The 12,034-nt window shown below is 42.5% G+C and overlaps 1 protein-coding gene across 1 annotated transcript in view; it reads left to right on the top strand.

Moving 5' to 3' along the window:
* The first annotated feature begins 24 nt into the window (after nt 1-24).
* cpne4a (copine IVa) overlaps nt 25-12,034 on the top strand; it is a 38,082-nt gene continuing 26,072 nt past the window's right edge. Inside the window, exons 1-2 of the mRNA XM_056381490.1 lie at nt 25-221; nt 7,632-7,823. Of these exons, the coding sequence (XP_056237465.1) occupies nt 7,653-7,823 (171 nt within the window). The 5' untranslated portion in view covers nt 25-221; nt 7,632-7,652. The remainder of the gene's footprint in view (nt 222-7,631; nt 7,824-12,034) is intronic.

Genomic DNA, 12,034 nt, shown 5'->3' with positions numbered 1-12,034 from the left:
CGCTATAAAGGCGCGAGAGGCGGCTGGAGGCTGTAGAGGCTCTCCAGCAGCCAGAGGAGGAGGAGGAGGAGGAGGATGAGGATGAGGATGAAGCTGTGTGTCCGTCAGCGTGGAGCTGATCTCAGTTCAGTCCGTCTGAGCTGAAACCGGAAACTTTCTGATGCTGTTGTCACTCTGGAGCTGCTTCTTCTTCTTTTTCTTCTTCCTGCACCTGTGAGAAGGTAAAACTCTCTTCTTCATCATCTTCCACTTCTTCTCTCTCTGTTCTCTGAGCTCATATTGATCCTGTGATACTTTAATAATCTGATTCACTGTGACTGTTGATTTATGATCTTTTTTCCCCACATTATAAATCAGTCAATGTTCATAGAATCTGAATCCAGATGTGCTCAGGTGCACAGCTGGTTTCTTCCTCTGGCTGCTGATGCTGGCAGGTGTAAAACCTTTAGGAGGAGAACAGGTTCAGAAGGAGAACAGGTTCGGGTTCAGATGTTGTGTGCTTTGTGAAATGATGGATGAAGCGTTTGATCTTTGAGGTTTGAGAAACTCTGAGGATGAAAATTTTTTTTGTGCTTTTTCTTGATGTTTGCAGCCTGTGTGTGTGTGTGTGTGTGTGTGTGTGTGTGTGTGTGTGTATGTGTGTGTGTGTGTGTCTGTCTCTGTGTGTGTGTGTGTGTGTGTGTGTGTGTGTGTGTGTGTATGTGTGTGTGTGTCTGTCTGTGTGTGTGTCTGTGTGTGTGTGTGTGTGTGTGGTGTGTGTACGTGTGTGTGTGTACGTGTGTGTGTGTGTGTGTGTGTGTGTGTGTGTGTGTGTGTACGTGTGTGTGTGTGTCTGTCTCTGTGTGTGTGTGTGTGTGTGTGTGTGTATGTGTGTGTGTGTCTGTCTGTGTGTGTGTGTGTGTGTCTGTGTGTGTGTGTGTGATGTGAACCAGTTCACACTGTGACGTGATGAGGAATGTTTCATTCACTGAATAATCTTACTGTCTCTGACTGTGACTCTGTGTGTAATAACTCTTAATTTGTAATAAATGATTTATCAATGGTTAATAAGTTGTTAATGATAATTATCAGTTTACACCACGGTGTGAAAAGTGCCTCTGGCTGGTTTTTATGTTTTATCTCATTAGTCAGGTGGATTATTGTAAAAGAATCAGACCTGGAGGCTGATGATGACACTAATATTATATTTATTATCATATCTGATATTATAAATGTTTCATTATGAAACAGGAGAAACATCAACCTGTCATCCTCTGAGTTCTTCTGTTCATGGTGTAAAACATTTGATAAGAGTATTATTATCTTTCTTTACAGTGTTAAAACTCTGTTAAATCCTCTGCTGTGATTCAGGTTTAGTTTCACATGTTTCCATCTCCTCTTACTTCCTGGTTGATAAACCTGGATCAGGCCTGGAGCCCCGCCCACCACCTGCTGGCTCCAGGTGGACAGGTGAAAGAGCACTGTCTCTCTCTGTCTCTCTCCATCTCTCTCTCTCTGTCTCTCTCTCTCTCTCTGTCTCTCTCTCTCTCTCTGTCTCTCTCTGTCTCTCTCCATCTCTCTCTCTCTGTCTCTCTCTCTCTCTCTGTCTCTCTCTCTCTCTCTGTCTCTCTCCATCTCTCTCTCTCTGTCTCTCTCCATCTCTCTCTGTCTCTCTCATCTCTCTCTGTCTCTCTCTCTCTGTCTGTCTCTCTCCATCTCTCTCTCTCTGTCTCTCTCCATCTCTCTCTCTCTGTCTCTCTCTCTCTGTCTCTCTCCATCTCTCTCTCTCTCTGTCTCTCTCCATCTCTCTCTCTCTGTCTCTCTCCATCTGTCTCTCTCTCTGTCTCACTCCATCTCTCTCTCTCTCTCTGTCTCTCTCCGTCTCTCTCTCTCTGTCTCTCTCTCTCTCTGTGAATCTCTGATAGTTTTTATTCCCCTCCACAAACATTTTGTTTCTGCTGCCACTGAGCTGAAACCGTTACCCAGAAGCCCCGGCTGACAGTGAGCAGCGCTCTGAGCGAACGCCTCTGACATGAATTATTAACTCTGTTGTAGTTGTGCAGCAGCTGAACACAGATAAGTGGGATGTGGTTTTCAACTCTCTAATCTGCTGCTGGATGTGGAGTCTCAGCTGGGTGAAGCTCCACACCTCCACTGCTGAGGTCACATGACCTCACCCTGAGCTGCTGCAGGTCGGAGACACCTGATGTTTTATATGAACTGTCCCACGAATCCAAGAAAGAATTTAAATAGTTTTAAATGTTAAAGAATTTGACATTTTGCTGTTTTCATCACAGCGTCACTGAATCTTCAGCTCAACTCAACTTTATATTTCTATTAAATAAATAACAGAAACATTAAGTAACAGCACAAAGATTGAGGATAAACTCCACAGAGAGGTCTGAAGTTAATGAGCTCTGAGCGACTGGAGCAGCCATGTTCCCTGTCAGCTGATGTCCAGGTCACAGAGGAACCTTCAGCGATGACGAGCCGCTGATTTAAAAACCCTCAGAGCTGAAGCTGCTTCACTTCATCCACATGCAAAAGTATTCTGTTTTCTGTTCAGTGCGAAGGATTTATAACATCATCCATTCATCCATTCATTCATCCATTCATCGTTCATCCATTATTCATTCATCCATTCATCATTATTCATTCATCCATTCATCGTTCATCCATTATTCATTCATTCATCCATTCATCATTATTCATTCATCCATTCATCATTCATCCATTATTTATTCATCCATTCATCGTTCATCCATTATTCATTCATCCATTCATCATTATTCATTCATCCATTCATCGTTCATCCATTATTCATTCATTCATCCATTCATCATTATTCATTCATCCATTCATCATTCATCCATTATTCATTCATCCATTATTCATTCGTCCATTCATCATTATTCATTCATCCATCCATTATTCATTCCTCCATTATTCATCCATCCATCCAACATCCATTATTCATTCATCCATTCATTCATCATTATTCATTCATCCATTCTTTATTCATCCATCCATCCATTCATCTGTTATTCATTCATCCATTCATCATTATTAATGCGTTCATTATTCATTCATCCATTAATCATCCATCCATTCATCCATTCATCCATATGCAGTACTGCTTATCCTTTAAGGGCTGGAGCCAATCACAGTTGACGGGTCGGGGGCGGGGTTCACCTGGACCTGGTGTTTGTGTTCGGTTGTGTTGAGCTCTCAGGGCCACCGTATGAAAGACAGGTGTAGGTGATGTGTTCGGGGGGGGGGGGGGGGGGGGGGGCATCAGCGAGGTTCAGTGTTGTGTTCATGGCCCGTCAGATTGTCCCACGCCATCAGCATCAACGTCACTTTGACCAGAAGACTCCAGTATTATTACAGACTGTAGTTGCAGGTTGAAGCGTGTGACCAGTGGAACCAGTAACTGCAGCTGAATCTAAACCAGTTCAGGCGGGACGCACCTTCAGCTCCGGAGCTTCTCGGTTCCTAGGAATTTTTCTGGTGGAAAAAGAAAAGGTGAATTTTCAAAAGGCAGAAATCATGACTCATGAATTACTGATATTGATCCAACAGTTAGTGATGACCTCATCATCTGGATATAATACTTTTACTTTTACAGTCTTTCCACATCTGAAACACCGTCAGGAGAAAATGACCCTCCACGGTTAAAGAACAGATCTGTGGTCAGTTATTAAAATAGCCTCCTGGACTTCTCCTCCTCACATCCCGTGTAACCCGAGCCGGCGGCGGCGGCGGCGTGCAGCAGAGGATATTTTTCCTGGATGGTATCTGTCACTTCCTCCTGTGGAGTACATTACAGCGGGTTCATCAGATGCTGATGGGATAATGGAGCCGATGAAGCGATTGAGCTGGAGATTCGATTGTGTCTTCCTGACCCAGCGGAAATGACTTCCAGTGGGGGAGGAGTTTCTAGAAGAGACGCTGCTGAAGACATGAAGATGTTCATAAAATCATATTATCATATTCATCTCAGTTACAGCCCATTCAAATAATCCACATACACACAATAACACCTGTATAAGTCTTAACATTTCACATACATATAAAGACTATTTGTTCAATACTCCAACTTCTTCCTGTCTAAGTGCACTCTACAACTCAGAAACAGTGTTTGCTACTGAGAATAAATATGCATATACAAAGAAAAATAATAAAATAAATTAATAAATAAATAAAAATAATAAAGAGAAAAGAGATAAATGATTAAAATACATAAAGAAAATAAATTAAAATGAACAGAGGTGCTTAGATTCCTGATATCCTTTGTATTATTGGTTCCCGTCTCTTCTCAAATGTTTCTAGTTTCAGTTGTAGTCTGGCTGTAGTTTTTTCCACAATGGTCACTTTCCTTCCTCTGTCTCTCCATTTTGTTTTATATCGGGGGGGTTGTGGTTTCAACCAAGAGGTTGTGATAGTTTTCTCTCAGCAAGTAGCTGCATTCACTGTCCATCAGATCTTCAGGCATCATACCAAGTATATATACGGATGGATCAAGATGTAGGTTGATACCCAGAATTCCTCTTAATTCCCTTTGAACCGATTTCCAAAAATCTAGGATTTTAGGGCAATCCCGAAATATATGAGTGAAATCACCCACTTTCCCACAGTTCCTCCGGCATTAATCAGATGTGTTACTATATTTAGAAGTGATAGATGGGGTGTTAAAATATCGCATCTTCACCTTCCAATCAAACTCCCTCCATGTTGGACTCTTGGTCATCATCCATTATCATTATATTATCTTCCAATTCCCACTTCTCTTTGACATCCATATTATTCACACTGGATTCACACTGTTTTGCTTTGTACAATTTTGAAATAAGCCCTTTTTTTGATTCTCCATCTGAATATGACATGAACAATTCCTCAACTTTAGTTTTTCCCAGTCACTGTGTTTTTGGAGGTAGTGTCTCAGCTGTAAATATTTATAAAAGTCCTTATTTGGTAAATCAAATTCAAGTTTGAGCTGTTCGAATCTGCCCCTTAAAAATTTGTGCTGTGAATATCAACCCATTATTTGTCCATTTCTCAAATCCTGAGTCTAAAGTACATGGAACGAAATCTGGGTTTTTTTGTAATTTCCGTCGCTCTGCTTACAGATCTTGATATATTTAATTTCTTTTGTATTATTGACCATATTCTCATCGTTTCTATAACCCAATAATTTTTTACCTTAAACTTTTTTTGCATCATCCTGGACATAAATGGTAGCGATTCTAAGACACATTTTACACATTTGGACAAGCACTTTGCTCCATCTCCACCCGTATTGTATCTTTGTCTTTAGTCATCCACAGTATGAGTGCTCTAAGTTGAGCTGCCCAGTATTAGTTCTTTAAATTAGGTAAATTTAAACCTCCTTTATCTTTAGGGGATAGGAGCGTTTTATATTTAATTCTGGCTTTCTTGTTTTGCCATAAACATTTTGCAACGCTTTTGTCCAGCATTTTAAAGGTGGAGCCAGGAACCATAATTGGAAGTGACTGAAACAGGAATAACAGTCGAGGCAAGATATTCATTCTAATCGTTTCCACCCTCCCAATGAGAGTCAGGGGTAAAATCTCCCATCTCTCCAGATCTTTATTAACCTCATTTATCAATTTCACATAATTAGCATCATACAACTGTGAGACATGTGGAGTGATAATAACTCCCAGGTATCTGAACCCTTTTTCAGTCCATTTAAAATCAACCTTTTCTTTTAGTTCCGCTGGACATTTACCTGAGATCACCATAGCAACTGATTTGCTTTCATTGGTCAGATAGCCTGAGAGTCCAGAGCTGGTACTGATGGGGTGGGGGGGTGGGTTGTTCAGAAATATTAATAAATCATCTGCAAACAAAGATGTTTTATGTTCTCTCCCCCCTTCATCCCTTATTCCCATTATTTGATCCTTTTGTCTTATTGATTCGGCCAATGGTTCAATACTTACAGCAAACAGTAACGGACTCAAACAATCAACTTGTCTGACTCCTCTTTTGAGGAAGAAGAAATCTGAGCAACAGTTATTAACTCTGATTTGTGATTTGGGATCCTTGTAAATTATTTTTACCCATTCCATAAAGTTCTGGTGAAACCCAAAAGCTGATAGTGTCTGATATAGAAAGCTCCATTTTACAGAAGCCTTCTGGGCATCTAAACTAAGCATCATAGAAGATTCAGATCTGTATTTTGTATTTGAAATTATATTTAATATCCTCCTAATATTGTTTGCGCCCTGCCTACCCGGAATGAACCCAGTTTGATCAGTTTTAATCAGTTTCGTTATATGTTTTTACATCCTTTTTGCCATTTTAGTCGTAAGAATTTTTAAATGATTGCAGAGTAAACTCACAGGTCTATATCCTTCACATAAGAGTGGGTCCTTTCCTTCTTTGTGCAGAACGGATATGATGGCGTCTGACCATGACTTAGGTGGGTCCCCTGATGTTACAGCATAATTAAACACAGGCGTGATCTCCTCCCTGAGTTTTTATAGTGTCAAATGTTTCTTGTGTAGAGATTGACTCGATCATTTCGGATGCCTCTTCTTTTGACAGAGTTGGTAGGTTTATTTTTCTAAGGAAGGTTTGTGTTTCACTATCGCCAAGATTAGCTTCAGAGTCGTCATATAAATTATTATAACAATCTGCAAATGTTTCAGCAATTTCTTTTGGTTTCACCAGGACTTGTCCAGATGTGGGATGTTTTATTTTTGGGATTATTCTGTTTGTTTGGGCCTTTCTAAGTTGGAGTGCTAATAGCCGACTGGCTCTGTTACCCATTTCATAATATCTCTGACTTACAAAGCGTAGACATCCTTCGGCTTTAACTGTTAAAAGTTCATCTAGTTCGTCTCTAGTTGTTTTTAACTCATAAAATGTGGACTCATCTTTTGTGTTCTCTCTCTAATTCTTTGATCTTATTCTCCAATTCTTTTTGTTTTCTTAGCCTAGCCCTTTTCATCATAGATGAAATTTCGATTATTTTCCCTCGTATCACTGCTTTCCCTCCCTCCCATAATATTGATGGTGACACCTCACCATTATCATTAATTTGGAAGTATTCTTTTAAATTTTGCTTTATTTCCTTTACTACACTTTCACAGGACAACAGTGATACATTCAATCTCCAATCCAATGAGGCTGTTTTAAATAAGGTTTGAGCTGCTGGACGTCAGATGTGTCGAATAAGATCCTGAAGTTTAAGTTTTCTACTCTGAATGTTTCTGACAGAGAAAGTTTCTGCTCGGAAACAACTTGAAGCTTTAACTTTAATCTGGACATTCGTGTGTGTTCGTGTGTGTGTGTGTGTGTGTGTGTGCGTGTGTGTGTGTGTGTGTGTGTGTGTGTGTGTTCGTGTGTGTGTGTGTGTGTGTGTGTGTGTGTGTGTGTGTGCTCAGGTTCTGGGTGGTTTCATCAAACACAGTGAAATGAATGTAATTAATTAAGGAATCCAATCATCTGTTGTTCTAATTTAATGAACACTTGTTCTGGTTCCATTCAATTAGAACATGGAAATCAGAAATGACAGCGACGCCTTTATAAACTTTAATCAAAGTTTTGACCTGATGTTCCTGCAGCAGCGTCCTGTGCCGTCCTCTAATGTCCTCTAACATCCTCCACGTCTCTGTCCTGTGCAGACTTCCTGTCCCGCCTCCGCCATGAGTGACATCTACGAGTCGGCGGCGAACTCTCTGGGTCTGTTCAGCAGCCCCTGTCTCACCAAGGTGGAGCTGAGACTCACCTGTAAAGGGATCTCAGACCGAGATGCTCTGTCCAAACCCGACCCCTGCATCGTCCTCAACATGCAGTCCCACGGACAATGGATGGAGGTAAGTCGCCATGGCAACTGGACTGAGCTTTCGCCCGCAGGCAGTTCTGTGTTTGTGGTGCTTTTATTGGACTGGGTGGGGGGACAGTGTCTTCTCTGTCCCCCCCCGTTTGTCGGAGAGTCAGGGTCTCTGCTGTCCTCAGGTGTCTTCAGGAGAGAGACAAATTGGAGTGGTGCAGGGCTGAGCTTCATGCTGCTGGGGGGGGGGCTCACGCACCCTCACACACCCTTACGCACCATCACGCACCATCATGCGCCCTCATGCTCCCTCACACAGATTAACAGTGGTAATCATTTGAAAGACTTGGCGCTGTGATGTTTGAATGTTCAGCAGCGAGAACGAGAGAAGCCTAACATCTGATCAAACAGGAGACAGCTTTTATCTTTGATCTTTTCTGTTTCTCTTGCTGGTCACGTGTTTTCACTGATGTCTGATCAGGTTAAAGTTTCATCACACACTCGAACACGACACCACCTGCTGCCTCTTAGCGCCGACTCCTGATCGGCCTCTGTGTGTCTTCACGCTGCGTTCACTGCTCAGCCTGAAGCTGGACATTTTCAGCCTCGGTGATGTGTCCTGTCGGAGTCTTTAATGGACAGAAAAGTGCTGAGAGGTGAACGAGCTGCTGATGAAAACACAGGAAGGTGCCGAGCTAATTAGCGGAGCAGTGAATCACCACGGGGCAAATACAACAAGACATTAACCACTCAGCAGAGTGGAGGCTACAGTCCTCCACCTCCCTCCCTCTCTCCCTCCCTCTTTCCTCTGCTTCTGTTGAATCTAATAATGACATCATCTACCTTCATCTTCACATAATAACTAATAACTGCAACAAGCCTCAGAGTCAGAACAGACTCTGGATCCGTCTGAATCACTCTGCAGAAAACCCACAGGTCCAGTGTCAGTGAACCAGATCAGATCATAAACCAGTGCTTCTCAACCTTCTCCAGCTCGAGGCCGCGGACCACAGGTTGGGAACCACTGACATAAACTAACTCTCGCTGTGCGTCACGCTGCAGTTTGAGCATCATGTGGCGTTCAGGTGCAACATGAAAAACCTGGTGATGATGCTGACAGTATCACCTGCAGGTGTGTCTTGATTAAACCACTTCAGAAATGTGGATCAGGGTTTTTCCATGTCACAGTGTCAGACTCCTCCAGGTGACTGTTCAGGTGTTTGTGAACACAGGTAAAGAGTTTCCATTGTAGAAAAACAGAAGCAGGATTCTCATTGGCAGACAGCAGATAATCTGTTTACTCCAGCCATGGTGAAACTCTCGTCTTCCTCCCACCGTCCTCTCTGTTGTCGGCCATCTGGAGCTGGACTGTGAGGGAATGACGTGCGGTTGGAAGCTGCTCCGGTTCATTATCGACACGACAGACGATGAAGAGGGAAAGTGAAAAGATTCTCTGCTGGTTTCTGCTTCTTGTTTGAGTCCAAACACAGTGAGAGTGAACACACAGTGAATCCACACTGTTAGAAATGTGCTGCTGGTTCCTCCGTATCCGTACATCACATGTAACGACTGTTTCATTGGCTAAAGAGCAGCTGAAGTAAAACTGACTGTGAGCACCAGCAGCTCACTCGCTCCTCTTTAATGGCTCCACTTTTAATAAAGGCTGGTTCCTCCTGGGAGCTGGAGATAAATCTCTTCAGAGCTGCTTGTTTTACACTTAGAGGGTCGGTTCACCCGAATTACAGAGAAAACACGTTTGACAAAGTTTCTATTAAAATATTAGGGTAATTATAATAATTTCTTTGAGGAATTGGCACAAACTGATCCTTTAAAGTCGAGGCCGATTGTTGAGCCTGACTCAGTGTCAGTTTTTTTCAGACTAAATTTGTTCGTTTTATTTTTTATGCCTTTGTTTGAGCGGACAGTGAAACGATGCAACAAACGCCTGATGTGAACTGGGGATTTTGTTTAATGGACGGCACCTCCTCGAGCAGGTTCGTTATCTGCTGCTGCTGCTTCCACTAACGAATCCAACACTGAGGAAAAGTCACATCTCTGACCTGAACCACACAACAGGTTAATAATGTGGAGCCGCTGCAGGTGGAGGTTGACCTGAGAGATCAGATATCTCGGTACCAGGTGTGCGCACATCCTTCAGAGGGCGTGTCTACGAGGGCGTGGGATATGTATTGATCAGGCCTGTTTCCTGGTGGACTCTGAGGCTGTTGTTTTGGTTCAGGAAAAGCTGAGCTCAGTTCTGTGAAACATCACGTCAGACTGAAACACCTGAGTGACAGACAGGTGTCACAGGCCTCTCAGGTGACTGTTGCTCAGTGTTTAGGCCTGAAGTGTGAGTCAGTGGGTGTCAGCAGGGATTAGTGTTTGTTTTGTGGCTGTTTATTAAAGTTTTATTGATCCAGGGATCATCATCAGGGCTCTCTCTCTTTCCTCCCTCTGGTTTCGCTTCCTCACATTTTTAATTGATCTCCTCCATCATTAAAATAAATGATTTTTCTCTCAGAATCATCTCAGCTGCTTTCAGTTCAGTCGTTTACAGGAGACGGATTTAGTTTTAGTTTCCTCCTCTGGCCGATGGGCAAAAATAGAATTATTGACAATATGATAATGGGACCTAATGGAAATAATACAACTGTAAATGTTTATTAGGCTGTGAATGGCACACGAGGGTTCAAAGCTCTGGACCATATTTGTAGCACCTGAAAACACTGAAATACGTGATAATACAGTGTCTGTCCTCTGCAGCACCGGATGTCTGTAACATCAGAAAGATGTTGGAGTCCAACGACTCCAGTCACGTTTAGCAAGCGTTAGCTAATGTTAGCAAACATTTAGCAGACGTTTAGTCTAGACAATTAGTAAACGTTAGTAAATGTTTAGCAGACGTTAGCAAAGGTTAGCAGACCTTTAGCAGATGTAAATGTTTTGCTGTTGCTACACAGGCAGCGTTAGCATTAACAGCTGTTTACCCGGAACATGTTGACACGTGTATCTGCTGTATATGAGCAGGATAATGTCTTCCTGTCTCTCCACACAGTGAGAACCTGCGGAGACGGCTCAGACTGAGAACAGCCTGAAAACGCCACAACCTACATTTTTTGTTTTAACAATTTAACAGAGAGCTGGTGTTAAATAATGGAAATAAGTGAGTGCAGCACCCACGCATGTGGTGTATGAGCCAGTTCGTTGTCAGTGTTGTCTCACACAGTTGAAATGGTAATATATGCAGTGTGACATTTCCTGCTGTCGCTGACGCAGGCCGCCTCCCTCCGGACCGTCACACCCTCCGGACCGTCACACCCTCCATCAGTCAAACGTTCAGGGAGAAACAGATGAAAGTGTGAAGCAGAGATGGGAGGACAGGAGGAGGGGTGACTGAACAATATCTTCTAAAAGTTTTTAATCACAGCTACAAGTTAAAGATTTATAGGTTCGACGTTTCACTGGAGGAGACAACCAGAGCACAACAACCCATGTCTGTCGTCATAGTGACAGTGAGTGTCAGTCAGAGAGCTGGTAACTAGCTCCACTACCTCTCTGCCATTATACAGAGTTGTGCCTGAGCAGACAGAGGTCACACCCAGAGGCTCTGCTGCATAAAACATGACACACAGCTTCCTCCGAGACCACGACGACAACTCTGAGAATCTCTGGTTAAAAGTTTTTTTTTTGGGGGGGGGGCAGTGCTGCTGAGACCAGGTTGAATCATCAGTCGTGGATACGATATCTCAGTAGCACCGTGACGCAACGTCTACTAATTCAGCACAAACATTCACTAAGACTCAAAGATGAACTGATTAGATTTTAGGGGTCAGAGGTCAAAGGTCAAGGCCAGTGTGACCTCACAAACACTTTTTAGTCATAACTCAAGACTTGACACAAATGGTTAATGTTTTCTCTGACTCTGGATGAACAGGAAGTGACCTGAGACGAGTCTGAGAGGAGGAGGAGCTGATTCTAGTTTTAACCTGTTTTTATCTTCATTTTATGTTCGTGCTGCATTTCTTAAATGAAAGGTGCTGTACAAATAAAGTTTATTACTATTATTATTATTAAATGTATTATTATTATTTTAATCATTCTCATTATTATTAACTGAAGAAGTCAACGACGACTTCCATCGTGCATTTCACCAACAGCCAATCACAGAGCTTCATATGCTGTTGTTGAAGCTAAGTAGTGTAGTATTGAGAGCCGTTCACACAACTGACAGAAAAACAAACAAACAAACAAACA

Source organism: Seriola aureovittata, chromosome 7 (genome assembly GCF_021018895.1).
Source record: "Seriola aureovittata isolate HTS-2021-v1 ecotype China chromosome 7, ASM2101889v1, whole genome shotgun sequence".
NCBI lineage: Eukaryota > Metazoa > Chordata > Actinopteri > Carangiformes > Carangidae > Seriola > Seriola aureovittata.
Note: the sequence above shows the minus strand (reverse complement) of the source record. Positions and strands in the feature narration are given on the sequence as shown.